We start from the raw sequence: 23,414 nt of genomic DNA on the forward strand, positions 1-23,414 counted from the left end.
AGCAGAATCTCGTCAAAGGAAGCATTTGTTGGATAAGCCACCCATCCAAGGATCTCATGCTTCCTGAGAGCAGTGAACATCTAACATGCAGTTTACCCCAGTCACAGATCCACAGCAAAACTACCGATAGAAAGGCAGATATTCTGAGTGGTGGAGGGCTATATGGGCCTTATCCTATCCTTCACTTTTTCTTTCCTCAGTATAGCAAACATCAGCATACCAAATGCTAGGAAGGCAAGGGAGTGGAGATTTGTTACTCCAGTCCTATAATATTATGAGGATTATCACCAGATTGTTGAATAGAATCTTACTATAGCAAATACTATTCTTGTTAGTCACAATTATCTCTTCAGGATAGAGCATGCTGAATCAAAGGTGAAATATGTTCACTATTCTTGAAGCTAAAAGGTCGGCATGCTTTGCAAACCATTTGCAAAGAAAGAATGTGCAGATGTCTTTACAGTTCAGTGTTCTCCTGAAACGGTTCAGTGAAGTCAAAGTGTAAAAGCAGAGGTCAGCCCTTGGCTTTCCAACTGATGCCTTAAAACAATAATTGTATCAATAGCAGCAGAATGTGATTGCAATTACATGTCTGACTCAAATCAATTTGTCATGTCGTTATTAACTGATGCAACTAAAATGATGTATTATTTCTAACACACTTAAATTCAGTGCATTGCAATGAGAGGCAGAAAACAATATGAAAAGAAGTGATATTTAATTAAAGTATTTTATATCCATGATACCGTACTAAATATATTAGCTGTGAAAAGGAATCTTTACAGTTTTTAACCCTTTTAATGTTTGCAAGAAACCACCTTCCAAGAGCGATCACATTTTATAGAGAGGTACACTGAAAGCAAACAATTACAGACTGTTTATGAAAGATAAAACAAAACTATTAATTTCATGCATTCTTTTTTTACTTTAAAGGCAAATCATGGTATTACACTTTTCAATGCAACATTACAGTGATAATACAAAAACAATAATTTTGTGAGAGCAAGGAAAAAGAAAATGGAGAAGATTGTAAGAAATAAAGTAGTTTACTATTATTATATTTAAAAGGGATAAATAAAGAACCGCGTGTTTCCAGAATACAGTATTATTTTCCTTCTGTGATTTTTCAATCAAAGCACCAAGGTGGAGGTTAGTGGTACAATGACTAAAAAACTCCTTATTAAGTTTCATACTCTTATTTTCAAACTTTACAATAGTGTAGGAGTTACTATTTTAAATTAGATGTTCATTCTTTTTCCTATTCTGTTAATCACATTAACCTAACCACCACTGCAGCAAGTCCCACTGAAGTGAATCCAAGGCAATAGATATGAAGGCAATGTTCTCAGTTTCTCGTTGAGGTATCACCATCACACACAAGCAATGTGTGTATGTTTCAACTCTCAATATAAAAAAAAAGGTATGAAAAGCTGGTGAAGGGTGTGGAGGCATCTAGCAACAATTTAAACTTGGGAGAGAAATAACCCAAAGCAGCTAGTTACCTTTTAGTTCTGAATTTATTGTTGCTTTGATTGAAAACTGCTACATCTCAATCAATACAAGAAACTAAACAAAGGTCAGGTTGACAACCCATGAGCCTTTCAAGGGGAAGTCAAAATGCATTCATAAATGGAGGTTGGCACAATAGTTTACTTGGCTCAAATGAAAACATCTTCAGTTTACAACACTGTGTTTTCAATAATTATCTTCGGTTTGTAAAATACATATGAATGATAAAAATTTAAAGCACTGCTGGTGAAAATATTGGTTTGGATCCAAAGCACCACAGCATAAATTGAACTGCTGCTTGCATTGCTCTGCAAACACAAAGAAAGCAGTTTCTAGACTACTTTAAGATGCAAGTTTATAGCAGTTCCTGCGCTTCTTCTGACACATGTAGAGAACCGTCTTTGCTTGTATCGTACAACACTGTACATGCTTACTCAGAAATAAATCCCATTATAATGATAGTGGTTATTCCTTAATAAACCATGAGAGATTGTAGCCTCTGAATGGGCTCTTATGTATGTCCTGTCAGCACCGCTCACTTGTGAAAGGGGGCTTTCTCTCTTGCAAGCATGTGTTGGATTCTTGGATTCTTAGTTTTCCTTTTTCTGGGAATGTATTAGGGCAGGGGTGTCCAACCTTGGCAACTTTAAGACTTGTGGACTTCAACTCCCAGAGTTCCAGTTGCCAAGGTTGGACACCCCTGTATTAGGGTAAGGCTAACACATTGCTTTTGGGGATATAATATAGGTTATCCCAAACATGGAAGGGCATATTTGGATCCAACCTATTTTGGCCTGGTACTTATTATAACATTACAACACAGCGAATACACAAGTACTGTAAGATTTTAACAACAAAAGATCACATTCTGGAAGAAGGCAATGGCAAACCACTTCTATATTGCTGCCCCAAAGCTAGATGGATGGGTCTGTGAAGTCATCAGGAGCTGAGCCCAACTTGAAATAGACTAAAATAGCATGATTAGCAACGCAAAAAGAATAAGAAGTCCAGAAAACAAGCCCAATATCAATGTGTCATAACTCCAGGCTTAATTTGGGAAAAATATGAACTGAGAGATGGATTGAAGAAATTAGGGAAAAAAATAATGGCACTCATCCATTGCAAGGCAAGATCCAAAGATTTCCTTCTTTCTTTAGGTAAAGCCTTCTCTAGCTAGTTTGTGTTCTTTCCTATCAGGCAAGAGGCCTATTAAGCTGGATGCTTTTTCAAATGCCTGATCAACATGTTCTAATCTGAGTTTTGACTAAACAGTGTAACAAGTCAAACTTCATTTATTAGATACTCAATCATTGAGGGTATTTAAGTAAGTTACAGAAGTTCATCTATCATAAATAATCTGATTTTGAAAGTTAAGGATATGGGCCTTCTAATCTTACATGAAGTAGAGCCTAAATGAGAGGCAGGGAACAATCATAATCAGTTTAAATTTCTCACTAGTGAGAGTAACTAAATATGTCCAAATTTATTCTACATTAAAGCATACAGAGCAGCATTTGCTGGTGACAGTTATCACAGTCATTTAATTAGCATATTAATTTTATATGAAATTTTTAAAAATTGCATTCATCTGATGAGTAGAATAGGTCTAAAAAGAGTAACATTCTAATTGTTTTTAAAAAATACTGATATTTGGGATAAGATTTGTAGGAAACAGGTTGGGTTGGTGATGGATGAGAAAATGTCCAGCATCAAGTTCAGCTTTTACAAGTAATATAACATTCAGGTGCCCATTTACTAATGGCAATACCAATTTATTCATTACAAATAATTGTACCGACTCTCTTAGAGTTGACAGGCCTGCCAGTGCAGTCTCTCCTCATTTATAGGCTTATTGCAATGAGTATCAACTCTGACACTTGAGAGCTTCAATACTTTATGGCCATCATACATGATCTGTACATTCTTATCTCATCAGAGGACCATGTACTGGAGCGAATTAACCACTTCCATGTAGCAAAGTCAAACATAGGGTTGACCTTTTCCTCTGGATTTTACTTCCTATGTTAAGATCATAACACAAGCCTAACTACTTCACTATATTTAGCAGAAATGCAAGTTAGCCCATGTTGTTATTGCCATGGATGAATAGTTGCAAGGATCATTCTTTATAAAGCAGATTTATATAGCTGACAATTCAACCGCTGTCCAATATTTTAAAACAAACCAAAAGATAGGTCACCTGTGTTAATTTGGGGACACGGACTTAAGACCTGATCTCAGAAAAGACACTGTTTTAAATTATGATAGCCAATGAGAGGGCACCAAATTCCAGGTAATCTAATTTAATGAATTGTACGTTGATTTTGTGATGGCCAGACTGACATAAAATAAGCAAAATCAATGCAAAATTGTGATTTTGTTATCAGTTCCGTACTATCTTTAGGAAGCTATTTTAGTTTTTAAAATGTTTTAAATTTATCTTTTGGGACCATGAAGAAGAAATACGATATCAACATAGCAGTATGCAGCACTAATACAGTTCTCCACAAGAGCTTAATTATAATGCAGTGAAGAGCACCAGTAAACTGGGTGGGGACTTTGGCTTACCAGCTCTGCAGCTAGCTTCTCAATAGAGTTACGGTGAAAGTATGTGTTAAGCTGTCACCAAGCAGATACAAACACTATGGAAGTCTAGGACTTCTTAACAGGAAGAAATCTTGGTGGGGGTGTCCCTTGGCTGGTTGAAAATGAAAGCTTCTGGGTGAGCACTAATGGTTGGCTTTGCATTCTGTACTAAAGTTTCTAGGAAGGAAATCTAACCATGCATCTGAGGGCCTCTACATATGGGGCAATTCTTTTCCCCTCTTGAGGAACAACAAAAAAAGCTACAATTAACCCACCTTCGAAATACAGAGCTATGGCAGATCACAATAATACAATAAAAATTAAAAGGCCAAACAAATAGTATACAGATACATACCCCTGGCTTAAAATGTATCAGTGTTGCTCCTTTCTATTCAGTATCTCATTACCGTATGACGGTACCCAAATTCTTTAATAATGTTAACATATACAAGGGATTAGCTGCTGCCACCGAGAATTGCTATAATCCTTCAAGCATTTATTTAGCACAACCATTGATTTTAATAGGTCTTGTGCAGAAGCAGTAGCACCATAGGTTTCACTCAGAGTCTCTCTTCCTACTTAGTGATTGTTTGACATTTATGAAACGTAAATATGGGGATTAAACTGAAAAGCCTGAAAGCTTCCAAAAACCAGTTTACTGGAAACTGTGTAGGAAAGGCAAAGGACAGAATTCCTCTTAAAGACAAAAAGAAACGGAGGCGAAGTTTTTAGACACCATTATCACAATCAATCTGAATTTAGTGTAGTCTACATTTCAGTGGAAATAAAAGATAGATTAAAGGCGATCAACGTCACTTTTCAAAACTATGTTGAGAACCAGAATTTATAGTATGTACAAGTGTTTTTTAAGACATTGTTGAAAGCTTAAGATATACTAAATAGTGAAAGCATGAAGTGCAGAAACCTATCAATAAATGCAGCAATGAATTCTGAAGAACGCACTTAAAAGAATGCACTTTGGAATGTGTCTATACATCTAAACGAACATATGCATACACCCTAGATATAGACTCCATTTACATAACAAGGTACACACTGGTATCAAATCAAATGCAAAAAAAAGCTTGATTAGCACTCTAGGCTTGTCTACCTCACTACACTGTAAATGAAGCTCAGGCAACTTTGGTCTTGATAGTTCAATCCTTGGATCTGTGAATACTCACTACATTTCAAAATCAAGCCCAGCCCAGCCCAGCCCAGCCCAGCCCAGCCCAGTTCAGCCCAGCAAAGCCAACAGAATCCATGCCAAACGACATTTGTAGAACCCTTCCATTTTTGCAAGAAGTAACTTTTAGAACCGTGTGCCTGGCATTTAAAATGGGACAAACAAACATTCAAGGAAACTTAAAAGTTCATTCATACACAAGGTGAAAATAAGTTGCTGTTTTATGCAATGGCTACCAGGTGACCTTCAGGTTACTTCTCTAAGAATTGGCTAGGTTGGTTTTGCAGGGGAAGGTTTTGAAGGCATTTTGCTGCTTTGCCTATAGAATAGTGCAGGTTTTTTTATCCTTGAAGGGATTTTCTGAAGCAGGTATGCCCATTAGTAAAGGATCCTTCCTGGCATGTTCCTCACAATAGCACATTAGATCTGCTGATGCCTTCGACACCTGCAAAGGAAAAAAAGTGCAGAATTATAAATTTTCCCAAAAGCTTCTTTTAATAAAGCAAATTTTAATATACATTGGTTGAATATGTGCCTGTGTACGCACCCCCCCAAAAATAGGCTGCTCTCTTTTAGCTTTTGTTTATGAATGAGGCTTTAGTGGTAAATAAACAAATTGCAAAACAAGAAGGCACATTTATGCATAAACCTAAAGGTTTATGATTTTTTATACTTTTTTATTTGTGAACAACAAATAGGGGGTAGTATAGGATTAATTGCTAAGAAGCTTGAGATGAGATTAAAAGCATTTTCTATTCTTCACATATGCATCTGAAGAAGTCTGGGCATGCCTACAGCATTCTTATCTTCTACAAAGAAATCACAGCCCTGGTGCTCTACGGGGCCATGTTGACCAAGATATGATGGAGACGTAATCTAGTACATCTTAACAGCAGCTTTCTACAAATGACTAGAGAATCACAGAATAAGAATTGGATGAGTCCATTCAGACCTTCGGATCAACCCCTTCCTCAATGCAGGAACCACAATTAAAGCATTCTAGGTTATCCTTCTCCTTCAACTTTCAAAACAAGGGAGCCTATCGCCACTTTGAATAACTACCGTAATTCCACTGTCAACCTGTTTTATGATTTGAACACTCTTGCTAACATTCAACCAGAACCTCTCCTTCTAGGATTTAAATCTGTTCTTCCATGGCCTGCACTCTGGAATAGGGATGGACAGGCCGTGACCTTCTACGTGATGTCTCTTCAGGGATTTGAAGAATGCTATTAAAGGTCCTCTCAAGCATTGTTTCTGAAGGTTAAACACCTCCAGCCCTTTCAAACTCTCTGCTGGAGATTTGGTTTCCTGTCCCCTGAAATCATTCTTGGTGTCCTTCTCTAAACCCAGATCTTTAAGACATGGTGACTGAAAATGACACAGTACTTGAAACTGGGTCTGAGCAAAGCAGAACAATGATTACTACCTTTCTGTAATTTGGAAAGTATACTTTTAATAACTGTATTTGCCTATTTTGTTAGCCTGCTGACTTGTATTTAATTTGTAAGCAACTACTATACCATTTTCTTTGTAAATACAAGTAGTCCTTGACTTATGAGCATAATGGAACTTGACCATTATGGTTGCAAGTCGTGAAAGTTAAGCAAACACTGCAGTCATAAAAGTGAGCTCATTGTTTGCTATGGGCTTTTTTTGTCAAAAAACAGAAGTAAAATATGGCCATATGACTGCAAGTCACTGCAAACGACTGCAAATGTGGACCAGTTAGAGAACACCCAACATGTGGTCACATGATCATCGTGGTGTGTGTGGGGGGGGCATTGACACTTTGGAATTGTGTTGTTAAGTACCTTTAAGGGAATCTATCAGAATTTTCAACGGTTGCTAAGCGATGGGCCATAATTTGAGGACTACTTTTACTCCTACTAAGCCAAGTACCCCACAGCCTATCTTTATGTAATTAATACGTGTTTTACTAAATTATTGTTCCCTCAATTTTTGGTCAAATTTTGCAGATTTGTGAAGTATGCCATTTACTTTTTCACTCGTGTCATTATTGAAAATACCGAAGAATAGAAGATCCAGGACTGATTCCTTCCTCTAACTGGATCAGAAACAATTGATAAACATGCCTGCAAATTGTATTTTGAACCAGTTATGTATCAATTTAATTATCAGGCCATCCAACCTATACTTAACCAGCTTGCTAATTGGCATGTCAAATGCTTTTGATGACGTCAAAATATAGCTATAATTATAATCTGGACCAGAATTTTCCATCACTAAGCAATGCAGATGTAAAGTGCAAGATCACGTGGTCACATCATTTAGCAATGGCAACCCCCATTGCCATTATTAATTTCCTAACGAACAAAATCAGTGGGACAACCAGCAGGAAGTTGCTGGTCTCAGGTGGCTTGCAAGCAGGCAAGAAGAGTGGTAAAATGGCTGCTGCTGGGTGTGAGAGAGAGTGGGGTGCATGGGTGGCCAGGGAGATGTGGCTGAAGCGTGTCAGGGGTTGGAACTGCTGCTCTCAGGGGGAAAGGCTGCCTGAGAATGTATGAGTGGTTGAGGTACCATGAGAGTGCAGTGAGGCTTGGGAAGGGTGTATGGGAGGGAGAGACTTACCAGAGCAACTTATGACCTTCACTGCCTATTTCCCTATTGACTTTGCTTATGGGAAGCTGCCAAGGAAGGTCACAAATGGTGATCAAGTTCCCAAGTGTCCAATTGTGATCATGTGACTGTACAAGTGATGGGGACAGTTGAACTCAAAAGGACTGGTTGCTACCACCAGTTGCTACCACTCATTCAGGCACTCTCATAACTGTAAAAGATCACTAAATTGTGATCATTAACCGGGGACCACCACTCTGTCTACAGCACGGCTGTCAAACACGCAGCGTCACGTTGCTGTCACGTGACATTTCACGATTTTTTCCCCTTCGTGGAGCTGGAATGGATGTGGCCTGCATATGACGCATCCAGCCCACAGGCTGCCAGTTTGACACTCCTGCTGATCTATAGGAAGAATATGCAGTATCTTCCATGCATGAACTGTTTCCTGCATAGGATAGCTGGCTCTCAAACACAAACCATAAAGAGGATGAATGAAAACAGGGGATTAAACGTATCAACCTTTCCCAATTTGCCTTATAAAATCACTCTGTGATCCCTCCCACTTTTGTTTTGGTTGAAACTCAACTACCAAAGTATTCTGGATTTTGTTTTTGCCAAAACATGGCTCACCGAACCAGTTTGGCATAACTTCCATAAGGGAAGAGTGTATTTCAGGTTATTTTTCATTTCATGCACATCCTTAGCCTACAGCATTCCCACAATCTATTATGGAATTTGCTTGATCAAAAAAGAGATTATCATCTGTCTGCAAAGACTCATTCTTGACAAATCCATGCTGATTTTTTTATCATTGTTTTCAAGGTGCTGTCACGTGCTTATGATTTGTTCTAGAATTTCTGCAGGTATTGATGGCAGACTGGCCTGTAATTTGCTGCATTTTTTGCTTTCTGCGTTTTCTGTTTTCTGATTTTGAAACGTGTGAGAATTTTGACTAGATCATCAGTTATTTCCTCTCTACCTTGCAATTAATCTAGAGATTTAAACTTATTAAAGGTGAATTCTCTGATCATGTTTTTATAAAATTCAAGGTTCATTTATACCAATGCTTCCTGCTATTCACAATTCCAAGTAGAGCACATACATATACGTGTGTGTGTGTGTGTGTGTGTGTGTATACTAGAGAAGACTGCATCAAATTAAAATTTGAGTAACTAACTTTTTCTTAGCATTCCGCTAACATTTAATACATACTAACATTTTTCTTTTGTGTTTTGAATGTACCTAATAGGCCTTTTTGTTCCTCTTGGGATTCTTTCTTTTCATTTCTTTTTTTAAAATAAATTTTATTAAGTTTCCAAATTTTAAAAAACATAAAACATTTCTTTTCATTTCTTATTCTAATATTTCACTTTCTTGATACTAGCTCTATAGTTCCAAGTCTATACTATTCCTTTCTATTTATTCTTTTTATTCTTTCCAATCCAACAAAAGGTTGGAGAGAAATTGTATAAGACTTTTGGGACTTTGTTTCTCTGGAAGTCAGCAGGATAACTTTTTGAAATTTGAACAGAACAGGATCAAAATTACATTATGACATGGGACTGACCAACATAATATCCAAATGTGTGTCTATTGCACCATGAAGTTTCATCATTAAGGAAAATATATTAGACTCACAAAGCCATATTCCAATAACTTCAAGGCAATTCTTAAACTTGATTTTTCAAAATGAATTTTGAAACATAAGAGACACAGAACACACTTTAAATAATAAACACATAGTTCATAACAAGAAAATATATTATGCTTAACCTTTATCCTTTCTATAGATGCTTCTATTCTCAACTGCTGAACAGTTCTTCTTGCCTGAGCTATGTTGTTTGGGGTGCCAGATGTTTTGCTAGACATTCTCGGTGAACTCTTCCAAGCACTGTTAAGAAAAGACAATGGATTGTTTTGCTGGTAAAAAATCATAATTAATCAACAACAGGAACAAAGGTTCAGAATATTTCATGTCATCCAATGTAGCAGTAACTAAGACTTCACAACAGAAGAAGAAAATAACTTTGCAATAGTAAAGCTGATAAAATATTGGGAGCAGTGAGTTTATAAGTGTAGAATTTGTCAAGGATATAATGATTTAAATTGAGATGAAATAAATAAAATAGAATTAAGAGAGTTAAAAGAGGGGAGAAGTTATATAGAAAATGTAGAATGGTAATAAGATATGGAACGGTATATAAAAATGAGCATGAACTTGAATTTGTGTCTGTACGAAGAGATGTAACCCGGGATCAAGCTGCTTTCAAAAAAGATGTTTTATGTTTTCATGTTTTGTGTTTTGTTTGTTTATGTTTGTTTTTTAAAAATCAATAAAATTTTTGGGGGAAAAAAAGTGTAGAATTTGTTTTTATTTTGAAGAACATCAGTTCATAACCATGAATAATCTTTTTTTCAAACATTTTATAAATTGAAACAAACAGTAGAATTGTTGTTTTCAAAAGACATTCTGTATATTTATTCACATAAAAATGAAATCAGATACACAAAAAAGTATTTTTCTTAGCAACACCTTTAATGTTCAAAGTCTATTCCTCTGCAGTTGGTCTCTTTAGAATTTGGGTTCTAAGTATTCAAGGTTTATGCCCATCAGATCACCTGCTAAATATATTTGGTCTAGTGGTTAAGGCAAGTACAGGCAAGTATTCAAAGTTTAATCCCCCTCAGATCATCTGCTAATTATACCATAGGTAGATAGCTCTATGCATGTGTGTGTGTGTGAGTGTGTGTGTGTGTGTGTGTGTGTACACGCATGCACATGAAAGCTCAACCTACCTCACAGGGTTGTTGCTTTGAGGAAAATAGGAGAAGGAGTACAGGTAGTCCCTGACTTACAACAGTTTGTTTAGAGACTGTTTAAAGTTACAATAGCACTTTAAAAAGTGGCTTATGACCATTTTTCAATTACGACCTTTCCTGCATCCCTGTGATCATGTGATCAAAATTCAGATGCTTGGCAACTATTTCTATGTTTAGGATCATTGCTATGTCTCAAGGTCATGTGATTTTGCGACCTTCTGACAAGCAAAGTCAATGGGGAAACCAGATTCACTTAACACCCAGGTTACTAACTTATCAACTGTAGTGAGTCACTTAACAACTGAAGCAAGAACAGTTGTAAAATGGGATAAGACTCACTGAACAAATGTCTCACTTAACAAAAATGTGGGGCTCAATTGTGGTCGTAAGTCGAGGACTACCTGTATTAGGTAGGTTTGCCACCTTGAGTTATTTATAAAAATACACATATTTATAGAAATACACATACGAAGTAGACAACTATGAAAAGGAATGGATCAAAATCACCACAGGCTTTTAATCCATAGCGGCCTGTGAGAGCATGTGCTTTATCACCTCTGTCTTCTAAGGGGCGCAGTATCTGCAGTCACCCAATGGTAGCTTGTAGAGCTAAAACAATTAGCAGGCTTATCCACTGTTCTTCTTTCTCACGTGCTTGGGATGAAGGTGGCTTATTGTACTGTCTTTTCTAAACCTTCCTGAGCTATTCAACTTTCAGCACTTCAACGTTAATAATTCTTACTGAAATTTCTTGAGAGTTAAGGTGATAATTTATTAAAGTTAATTCTCTGGACTCCCAAAAGAAACCTTTGTTCAATTTGCATAGGCTTCAACATATTACAGGTATCTTATTTGCATGTGCTTCAACATATTACAGGTATCTTATTTGCATGTGCTTCAACATATTACAGGTATCTTATTTGCATGTGCTTCAACATATTACAGGTATCTTATTTCTTCTAAAAATGTGCACCTCCAAAAATCTGAAACAATGAAAGGTTATAAACATAGCTTCTTGACTAAATCAAACTACCCAATCAAAGCAACATACAGCATATTTAAGAAGATCACGTTCATTTTCTTTGCCCGATCCAAATGACATTGCTTATCATGCTTGGCATTGATTGCCTTCTACATCCAGGAATAAGTGTTCAGAGCTGAGTCACAGGCCTTAATATCCTACTGTTGGATTGCATCCAATGATCTGCAGACTCGGATCATCATGTTCAGCCAACGAATGACCATTGTAGCACAAGATGGTTTTGCTGGAATGGCTTTTTAACCTCTGGAAAGCCACGTGAATTACTAAAATACCACTCATGACTAGTTTTCAAGATTATGCTTGAATACTGCCAAAACTGGAGTGCTTTGCTCATAGTTTTGAGAACAGGATTTCTACTGGCCTTCTAACTGTATAAATAAGCAGATAACAGAATGAAACTATAATGTAATCTGATTCTGATCATAAAACACCAGTACAATAGCAATACTGCTAAATATATTTGTAATAATCTTAAATCACAAAGCAGCCTTTAAGAGATAGACACTTCCAAAGTTACAGCTACCTGCAGAGCTGGTACATACTATCATTAATGAGTGAGTTTAATAAATTGACAAGTAAAGCCCAATAAAATTACTAACAAACAATACTGATTGATGCACACGGCAATCAATTTGCATTCTATGAAAAACATTGCTTTTAATAAAAGAAAAACAAACTCAAGTCTAAATATTAATGGAGAAGCCAATTGATAACGATGTCTCCGCATATATGCCGTGAACAAACCAAAATCAATTCCTTCTCTATTTAATTCTAAGGTCTCACTCTCCCAATAGCCAGTGGGTTAAATCAGGGGTCCCCAACCCTCGGTCTGTAGACCGACACCAGTCCACGGCATGCCAGAAACCGGTCCGCTCAAACAAGCAAAGTCCCAATCGTGGGGTGGCAGGTAGCATGCGAAACCACGCCACATCCAGTGCGCGGAAAAACCTTTCTCCACAGAACCGGTCCCTGGTGCCCAAAAGGTTGGGGGCCACTGGTTTATATAAGTGCTCCTTCCTTCTTCCCCCTTTATAGAAGGGGTCACATGCTGTCCTGGCTTCAGTACTATCACTGTTGTTAAGCCATTTAGGGCCTACATTAATCAATATATTAAAATATATCAGAAAACAAGTTTTGCATATAGTGGTTAAGGTATCAGGCTAGAAACTGGGACGCTGTGAATTATACTCCCCGTTTACAGTAATTTTTAACAGTTTCCAGTTCTCACAGTTCAGACTATATAAACAATAATCCAGACAAGTTAACTCCCACTTTCAGCGAGTTGAATAAGCTTGGGTTCCAATTTACATTTTATTTTTAAATGCCATATGATTCCTGAGCCTATGAGCACGACTTTAGAGGATGGTTAGAAATCTAAATATCAGCCATATTAACATCTGGCTTCCTCGCTGGATGTACAATGGCTTTATTCAGGGGTGGGATTCAAAAATTTTAACAACAGGTTCTGTGGGCGTGGTTTAGGTGGTGGGCGTGGCTTGGTGGTCATGTGACTGGGTGGACATGGCTTGGTGGTCATGTTATTGGCTGGGTGTCGCCAACTCAATATCACTCACATCGAGGCACGCATTTCCTCGCCTAGCCCCTCATGACTGTGGGGATGCTGCAACAGTCGTAAGTGTGAAAAATGGTCATAAGTCACTTTTTTCAGTGCCATTGTAACTTTAAATGGTTACTCCACACAAGCAAAGTATCAGCAAAGGAGCGGGGAAAAAGTACAGAGAAGTTCCAGAGACAGGAAGTTTAGTCCTGCCAAGAATGTAATAAGGGTTAACGGAGAGGCAGTTTCTGTAAGCAACACCAGAATGTTTCCTTCCTGCCTTCCTTACAGGATTAGGCCAGTAATTTCTTCTAACAACCGGTTGTCCGAACTGCTTACATTGTTAACAACCAGTTCTAGCGAATAGGTGCAAACTGGTAGAACCCCACCCCTGGTTTTATTTATTAATTCATTGCTTCTACATCTCTGGTCAATGAATTGGCAGCATTAAAGTCAGTGTATCCATAAAATTCATTAGAAATGTGTATATATATATTTAGTTGTGAACAAAAACAAAAGCAAAAATATTTCAGGTAAGTATATTGCCAGTGAAATTTATCAAAAGAAAGAATCTAGTCGGAAGTCACCCAAAGTATGGAACACAAAATAAGACAAAACAGCCTTCTGCAATGTAGGTTCTGTCCAGTAATTCAGATCCCAGGAAAGGTTTGTGCCAATTGTGGATTACATCATCAGTCAAGCATCCTGGAAGGCATTTCAGTTCTTTGTCTAGCAAATAAATCTTGGGTGGTATGATATATGATATGATATGATATGAGCAGAAATGCAGCAAATGACAGGAATTTATTTCCAAGGCAAGACTGACTTTCAATTCCCTTTTCTTTCTTTTTGGTTAGGGAGCAAAGTAGAAAAATCTTAGTCACTTAACATGCTTATTTTAGAGAAATAATAAAAGTACTTTGTTCAAAGGATAAAATCAACATCTTAACGAAACAGCCAGGGCAACAACAATGCAGGCAGAAGCATTAGGCTAGTCATAGACTGACACAGACCAGGGATGGTGCTTATCATGCTTGTAGGACGAGCAGTTACTGGGTCTTCAGAAAGAACCTTTCGGCAAGTTAAGTTTCACATCCTTTTACAAAAATATGCTAAAACAGGTTAACAGTCCAGCTGAGATTCTTATGGTAGACATCAGCAGCTATTCACGCATGGAGATGGTTGGCCAGAAGTGGCACATATTTTTATTCTTGTGCATGTTACTTGTGAAGATGTATAAATTTGATGTAGAAATCTTTGTCCAATCACTTACTTCTGCTAACAATTAGCAGAAAATTTGCTTGAGAATAATTTTCCAAGGGTAATTGGCTGACAATTTGGTAAGTTAAAAAACACACTACAGGTAGTCCTCGACTTACAACCACAATCGAGCCTGGAATCTTGGTCATGGAGCAAAGTGGTTGTTAAGTGAGATGTCAAGTGACTTTGCTCAATGGCCACAATCCTAACATTCCTGGTAGTGTTCATTAAGCTATTGTGCAGGTTGTTAAGCAGATAAGAGTCCCAAAGTATGGAACACAGGATGCCTCAGGGGTAAATGGGTGGGTGGGAGATTCCACTCAGGAGCTGGAAATCCTCCCTGCTGAAATCCAAACCAGATTTTCAGCTCCTGAGCAAGGCAGACTGCGCCAGGTGTTCCTCACTCACCGGAGGCATCCAGGGCTACTTAATTTATCATGCTGTCTCTCTGCTCTTTGCTCAGATTTCAGGTTCCTTTCATCTATAAAGGCTAGCTGAAAGAGCTGCCTGCCAAAGGATGTCAATTCCCCTCCAGTCAGTTCCCCTTCAGCAGGATTTAGGAATGGAGCTCAAATCATCAGGATCTGAACTCCATTTTTCCGGCTCACTAAAGGACTTTGGCTTTTCTTTACAAGCAGCTCTTTTAGCTAGGCCCTAGAGACAAGATGGAGTCCTCGCAGCAGATGGCAGCAGGTTGCCACCTTCCCTGCTGGCCTCCCCATTGATTTTTGGGGGAAGTGGCAGAGAAGATTGCAAACAGCAATAACTTGATGGTAGGGCGATTGGTAACCAGTCATAAGTGAAAACAAGTTGCCAAGATCACAATCACAAGACCATAGGGGGACAGCACATTTTATGACAACCTGTTCTGACCCAAGCCTTGTTCAAATTAAACAAATACAAATGGTGTATAAAAGCAAACCTTTTTTAATATGGCGCTGGGAATTCTTTGCATTCCCAGCCAAGAGTCATTTAAACGTAATTGTTTGAGATAAAAGCAAGTCCTTTCAAGGTTGTAAAAGGTTGCCAAGAACAGAAGTCTAATTACTGATAAATATCAACGGACAGAAGTTTCAAAAACAAACTGGAGTTCGCAGGGCTTCAACGAGGACTCAGAGTCTAAAGAACTTTGCTTCCTGCAAAGAGCACATCCCCGAGGGCTGGTTTTTATCCCTTATGGGAGGGGCAATCACTTTCCAACCTTACTCCCGAGTCACCCTTGCTGCTTCATCTGCTCTCTCCTTCAAGCAGCCTTGCGCACATGCGCACTGGGCACAGGCTCCCCGGGGTCCTCTGCTTCACTGCTGCCAGACTCCAAAAGCTCCGAAGGCAGCATCCCACTCTCCAATAGTCCTGGCCCCATCCCTGCATCAGATGCATGACCCTCATTCAAGTCCTTGCCAGGCTCCCTGACTGGTTCCCTTTCATCCTTGCTGTCAGAGACCTCTGCCGTCTGCACCTGCTGCCGATGAACCACAGCACAATGAGAAGTGTTATACAGGCTATAAAGCACCCTTTTCAGGGTCATTGTAATACACGATCATCTCTAACTTTGTTTCATTTATTGCATAAATGTCTTCTGCAACAAAAGGCAATATACAAAATAAGTGCCTCTCCATTTTTATACTGCCAGTAACCTTGAGACTTATGTCAGACTGAGAAACAGAAATTGCTTAAAAGTCATTTAGGGAGCTTCATGTTGAATACTGTAGTTTATGAAACTTCAATTTCTCCAACCGAGCAGAACTACTCTTGCAAAAGTTGCCGGTTGCTTAAAATATACAGCAAGTGACACAAAGTAGGTTAATATATCGTTGCATTAATACAAATCTGTAATATGAATAAACGGATGAAGCATTGAATGACTTGTTTGAGGTAGAGAGGTAGATCCTTATTGGCCAAAGGGAGCTTGCCGGACTTGGCCACGGGGGAGGCAGTGGGAAGGATCTGGCAGTTCACAAAGGGCAAGAGAAGCTCCTTGCCTAACAATGATATGATCCTCACTTAATGCAGAGGTTCCCAACCTCCAGGCCGCAGACTGGTATCGGTTTGTGGCCTATTAGGAATCAGGCCACGCAAGTGGTGGGCGAGCAAACAAAGCTTCACTTAGGTATGCACAGAATTAAACTGTATGTGAAACAATTGTCTTCCATGAAACTGGTCCGTGGTGCCAGAAAGATTGGGGACCACTGATCTAACAAACACAAACTGGATCTACTGGAACTGCTGTCATTAAGCAATGCGGCCATTCACTTAACACCCGCATTTTGCACCGGTTGAAGCTTCTGAATGTTTTTCAAGGGAAGCCCAAGTAGAGCACATTGCAGTTATCCAAATGAAAGATCAGGAGGGCATGAGTAGAACTTGCAGCATATAGAATTTATGAGCAGAACTTATAAGCAGTATAAGTAGAACTTATAATTTTCTAGTACAGGAATGTGTGGAGGTGGTGCACAACCAAACGTGTGCAAAGGGCCTTGCAGCCATGGCTGCCACTTCCAACAGGAGCCACTGAGTCCAGGAGAAACCCCAGATTGTGCACTGGGTTCATCTAGGACAGTGCCATTCCATCCAGGAAGCACCTTGTCACCAGAAGGTCCAAATACTCAGAGCCAGTCAGTCTTGCATTGTCATTGAGCAATATATGATATTATCTACAAAACACAGAAAGGAGGCAAGTATTAAAAATACATATGTTTGAGATGTATTGGAGTAAAGTTCTCATAACTTCTGGGCAGCATGGATGACAGTCGGGGATTATGGGAGCTGAAGGCTATCACATCGCTTAGCTTTGTTTTGAATGCTTCATTAACTCTGCATGCCAAATCTTTCATTACCATAGAGTCAGAGTTGCACGCAGTTAACAAAATCTCCAAGAAGCTATAACAGGATCACATTTCCTATTGTGAATTCATTTTCAATAAATAAAACTCTGGCTACCGGATAGCTTAGGTAAGAATGTGTGCTATGGTCTTCAAAAGACTGTTTACCAGAATTTACGCTGCCCACTGCCAGAATCCTCCTTGATTCCTCAAAGACAGCCTCTAAATTGACATATTTACAGCTCTACCAGTAACTCCACAAGACCTGCATTAGTTAGGAGTATGGTCAACATAACCAGACAATGACAACAGCTGTTGGTTTTTTTTTTAAAGGTAAGTAGGAAATAGTACAGTATTATAGGACAGAAAATTAAGACATATTCTCTTTTGGGGTGGGGGAGAGATGCGGGAGGGGAGCAGAAAGGGAAAAGGGTGACCGGCTTTCCCATCCAGAATGACGACTTCTGCACATGATCCAAACAAGACGGAGCACTTTTAAATTCAATGCATGCCCTTCTCGCTGAACAAAAGCTAATTCAGCAGTGCTTAATTTTAGCTCCATCGTGACCCTTGTGTTTTTGTCTTTGTGTGAGATGATCAGTCAAGTGCCACGGAAACAATGGAACCTTTTGCTAGGACTACTTTTTTTGTAACTGTAGCATCAGCCTTTCCATAAAAGGCCACTGACAAGCCCTTTCTCATCTTGCATGACTCAGCATGATTTGGTGATTTCAAGCTTGCTCACCGCTCTGATACTGATCCACTGTAATGAAATCACAAAGCCAAAGTGATTCTTTCTCTAGAGAAATTTTACCCCTGCTTATAGCATATTTTTGAAAATTACATCATTCTCTCTAAATAGCTGTAGTTAAACCTGGGCCAACTTTTCACACTTGGGCATCAAAGAAAGCAAACTAGTTGCTCACTCTTCGAGGGCTAATATACCTTCTCTCCTCGGATTTAAAAAAAACCCTTGAAGCTTTTACTAAAATAGGCATCCTGAAGCTCTTGTGTAGCATTCATAAAAGTTGTCTCTGAAAAGGTTTATTATGACAGAAGGGGGAACATGCCAATCTTTATAGGAAGTAATATTAATTATACTTAATTTAAATATATTTTAAAGTAAATAATTTCAGGTTTTGCCCTGGTCCTAACCCACTTTTTTTCTTTTTGTCCAGAAAGTGCTATTTAGGCTGTTTTCCAATTAGCTGCATAGAGAGACATGTTGCCACGGTGAATTTTCATGACCTTTACCAGATGGGGAAATTGCTCATATGTTTTGGTATAGAAGTTTATTCCATATTTCAACAAGAGGGAGAAAAAGAAAAAAATGATGATCATTCGTATAAAAAAAGGCTTTCCTCAATTTGAAAATTGTACACCCTGATTTTAAAAGCACTAGTTCCAATTTGAAGTTAAGAAGGGTTGAGAATGTTAACAACAGTATATGGATCTAGTGTCTGATTGTTCTTGGTTATTTTAAGTCAAGGATTCCCACCCAATTAGGTTAGGAAGATCATCTTGTTCAAAAAAATGCACAATATTTTCAAAGCTTTCCAGAATTAACTCCTGTAAGCTTGTGACAAGCAAACAGGGACCAGACATTCTAAAAAGGAATCTAGGGAATTATTTTATCCCACAGAAACCTCTGAAGTCAAGAATAAATTTGGGAACTCCTACTGAACCCTTCTAGTTTATAATTCACAAGATGGCCTTCCTCCCCAACTACGAATTAAATAAAAACAAACGGAAGAGAAGTGGAAATGACCGGTTACACAAATATGAAGGAAAACAGACTTGTTGAATTCATGCCGTTCATAAACCATAGCAATTGCAGACTTTAAAAAGAGACTATTTACATTCCAAAACAGAAATATGTACCTGCCAAAATGGTAAGTTCTATTTGAGATGTATGAATCTTAAATTTTCTTGCCCCTTATTTCTCTTGACAGAAAAGGAATGCCCGTGTCTAGTTATAGTCATATCATCTCTCATTTTTGAGAATTCCACCTTACAATTTAAGTTCATAAAAATGTTGCTTTTGGAAAGGATTACTAAAACAAGGACATAAAGCACTGATTTCCAACTTCAGCCTATTTGCATTATATAGAATATAGATATGCATTTTGCAAACTGTATTAGTTCAACTTATTAAGTGCCTGAAAAAGTAATACGGTAGATTCCTTCTTGCTGAAGGTGTTCAAATGATATCAAGAAAAGTTCAGAGGATTCCTATACTGAGCAGAAAGTTGGGATACATAATTCCTACAGTATCTAACTCATACATTCTGGGATGCAATGTTGTTTACCTATTTACTTATTTGCTTACTTTATTTGTGTTTGGTGTTGTCTGATCCGAAACTGTCTCTGGGCAGCTCACAGTATATAAATACAATAACAGAAATAAAAGTACAGCAATGGAAATAAAATAAATGGCAAATCTGGGCAAGTAATATCAAGAGACTTGTAATTTAAGACAAAGATATCTAACAAGGGGTTTCATCTACTTTAGCCCAAGGTCTAGAAGAACAGCTAGGTTTTCCAGAACATCAGCCAAGGGGGAGCCATCCAGACTGCCTGAAAGATCAATGTAATTTGATGGTACTCACAACCAACTTTACTATTCTTATGTAACGTTTGAAACAGTCCTTCTCTTATGCAATCAATTCACAAGGTATCCCATCTAATTTCAATTTAATCTGAAATGTTGGAAACGCTGTTATGAACATGGTTTTAAATTTGAATGCAGCATCTTAAAACACTATAGAATAGGTGGAAATATTGTCTTAAATGTAAAGGTCCCTTAGCTAAACATGGTATTTACTGTTAATTGTTTAAAGCTCCTTTTGACTTCATCAAAGTTTCTGCACTATTTGACCTGACCGTTAAGCCCTCTCTTTCCACAGTCTTGGTTCCAAATGAACCTTTGAGCCAGAGTTAATAGTCCAATAGCAGTGCCCAGTTCACATTCTTTTGCAAATGGATTTTAGTGAAGTTTTCACCAAGAGTAGAATGTAAGAGATTGAAGAAAACCTTAATTTATGGTTGATATCTTTACTAGTAGATTAATATATAACTTCTTTCTCTTAAGCACCAAATACCAGAGATATAATGGCTTAATTCAGGTAGCAATTGGTTCATCTGCCAAATCACCTATGTATTTTAAAGTGGATGCTGCTTTTATAAAAACAATAGCATGTATCTTATAATTTTAATATGTAAAAACACAACAGGTAATCTATTTTTATATAAATTATGTTTATTCTAAAATTACCAATAGGAATTAGCTATGCAAAAGGAATTAACTATGCTTCAGCAACAGGAATATTTAAGAAAAACACTGATCATAATCAAAATTATGAGGTTCTTGGTGCTCTCTGAGCTTGGCTGTTTTCTTGCAGACATTTCATTATTAAACTAGATATCATCATCAATGCTAACGGGAGTGGGGTTTGCTCTCATTTATACACTTGTGTCTTGCCCTATCAGTGTTGGTGGAGTAGTTTTGGTAGTTCCTTGATTAGGCTGTTGTTTATTGTTAGCTTGTTTGTCTGAGTTGGTAGTTCCTTGATTTGGGTATTGTTGACTTCTTGATTATTGGCCTAGTGTTAATCTTGGTGTTAATCCCTGCTCATCTAGGTGTTGATTGCTGGTGAGGAGGTGTTTTGATCTTTTTGTTTCCTTTCTGGCTTTTTTGATTCTATCTTTTGAAAGCCATGTAGATGCTGTTTATCTCTATGTGCCTTTTGATCACTGATTTGTCTGAATGCCAAACTTCCAGGAATTCTCTAGTGTTTTTGGACTTGGCTTGGTCTAGGATGCTCACAGTTGAAACCATGGTTAAGCCTGTTCATGTCCTGTGAAATTAAGGTATTTTCATTAGATCTTCTGACTGCTAGTTGGTGTTCATGGATATGTTCTGCTAGTCTTCTGCCTGTTTCTCCTACATAGTGGCTATTACAGTCCTTATGCTGAATGTTGTAGATGACTCCTGTTTTTCTTCTTCTGGGGCAGCTGAGTCTTCTGGTTTACCTAGGATGTTTTGAAGGCTTTAGTTCATTTGTGTGCTATGGCGATGCCATATGGTTGTAATAATCTGTTGGAGGTTTCTGATATATTTTTCTAATGTTTGGCAGTGCTATCCATTTCAATGCTTGTTTTGGTTGTGTTACATTGGGTTGAGTGCTCAGGCACTTTTTGATAAAGTTGCATGGATATCAATTGGAAAATGTTATATAGACGATGTGTTTCCTTTTTCTAATGTTCAGGGTTGCTGCACTGAGTTTGTGCTCATCTAAAAAAAAGTTCTTACACATCTTTTCTTGTAGGAATTTGGGTTGTTATTTGGTAGGGAAGCACTTGGTTGGTTTGGGTGGTTTTATGATAGACTTGTGTTTTTAATTTGCCATCAATGCCTGAGAATATCCAGGAAGGGTAATGTGTTGTTGTTTTTGTTATGATTTTATTCCTTTGAAGTTGTTGATAGTTTCATGTGTGTTCTCTAGTTGTTCCTTTTTTTATTATGACAAAGTTGTCTTCTAAGTACCAGATCCATGGGAGTATCATAGATTCTAGATGTTACATTATGATCTGAGTCCTGAAAGCAAGGGTCCCATGGATATTCCTTTGATTTGTTGATATATTTGTCTGTCAAATGGAAAATATATGATCAGACAAAGCTTAATGAGATCCATGATTCTGGGCATTTCAGTCTTAATGTATTTGGTTAGGTCGGTTGAGCTATGTAGTAGTGCTATCATGGATTTCTTTGCTGATTCCGGTTCTACGGATGTAAAGACATCAAATAAGACCACCATTTCATTTCCATCTATTGTAAGGCTTTGATTCTTTGTAGTGGGAAGTTGATGGAATATTTATTTCCCTCTGTGAGGTGTCCAAACTTTTTGGACACCTCACATTCTTTAAAAATATTGTAGATTGGGGTCCCCGGTAATGGTACAATGGACAGAGAAATATTTCTGGTTTGTTTGTTTGGGGGCATCTATAGAAGTGTGGCGGACAGCTCCATAGCTCAGAGAGCACCAAGGCCTAAGGTACAAATATTCCAGCCCGAAGTCCAGCCCTAAGGTACAAATATTTTCTCCTATTGATAATCAGATTTTTTTTTGTCCAGAAAAGCTATTCTTCTTAAATGGTCTACTAATAAGTCAGGGCATGAAAAAAAAAAACCAAAGACAGAGCAAAGCAGTTCTTCTGGTGAAAGGCATTTGTGAAAGGCATTCCACTCTTTAACTGGCAACACAATTAAAAAGATGCTGCCTTTGCTATTCTTGCTTAATATCGATCTATGAAGAATGTGGAACATCAGATATTAAATGCAATGTATTGGGCAGGGGAGAGTACATACCACTGAGAGAGGATGGGTGGTGAGCTATCCTTTCTTTTATGACCTGAGGTGGGGGAGGGGTTTAGTTGCATTTTTACTATATTTAGCACTTTGGTCCAGATAGAAAGAACTGCATTTTTACAAACAGGAGAGTTCTTTGGTTACTAGGTTCCAAGATTTTTTTAGGCAAATTAAATGTAAGAGGCAACACTCTGTATGGAGATAGAAATAAATAGTAACTATTTCAATTTTAAAAAAAAACAAAAACACCTTGCTCAGCCAAATTAGCCCTAGGCAATTTTGGACCAAAATTTCAAAACACATTCAAGGTCAGTATCATATATAAACTGCCTTCTGAAATTCAGCCCAGTAAAGCACAAATGGACAAGACACAGCTGGCAGCCCAACAGGAGCTAATGGAATACAGCATGTCCGGATGGCAAAACTGCATTTTAAGAGTAATTGCAAACCATCTAATGCAGCTGATCCACTAACCATAGCTAGGCAACAAGAAGCCCTCTGCTGATTTTCATTTTGCCCAATACATCCATCTATGATGTGGTCTGATTTAGTTGAATTTGGGCCATGGCTCACGTTGTAGAAATGTTGTGGTGGAAATGTATTAGCTATAATCTGGAGGTTGGGTTCAGATAACTGATTTTTAACTACCTTTTTTTTTCTTTAAGTTTTAAAAAACAATT

General features: G+C 38.0%; 1 protein-coding gene across 2 annotated transcripts in view; it reads right to left on the minus strand.

Moving 5' to 3' along the window:
* Positions 1 to 701: 701 nt before the first annotated feature.
* Positions 702 to 23,414, minus strand: part of GNG12 (G protein subunit gamma 12) — a 52,214-nt gene continuing 29,501 nt past the window's right edge. For both annotated transcript variants that reach the window (XM_087960450.1, XM_026666000.2), the window contains 2 exons: positions 9,638 to 9,755; positions 702 to 5,726 (listed from right to left, as the gene is read on the minus strand). In XM_087960450.1, coding sequence (XP_087816576.1) covers positions 5,601 to 5,726; positions 9,638 to 9,733 — 222 coding nt within the window. In that variant the 5' untranslated portion in view covers positions 9,734 to 9,755 and the 3' untranslated portion in view covers positions 702 to 5,600. The remainder of the gene's footprint in view (positions 5,727 to 9,637; positions 9,756 to 23,414) is intronic.

The sequence above is a fragment of the Notechis scutatus genome, chromosome 3 (assembly GCF_049901735.1).
Source record: "Notechis scutatus isolate UNSWTSFEM ecotype Mainland chromosome 3, rNotScu1.2, whole genome shotgun sequence".
Classification (NCBI taxonomy): domain Eukaryota; kingdom Metazoa; phylum Chordata; class Lepidosauria; order Squamata; family Elapidae; genus Notechis; species Notechis scutatus.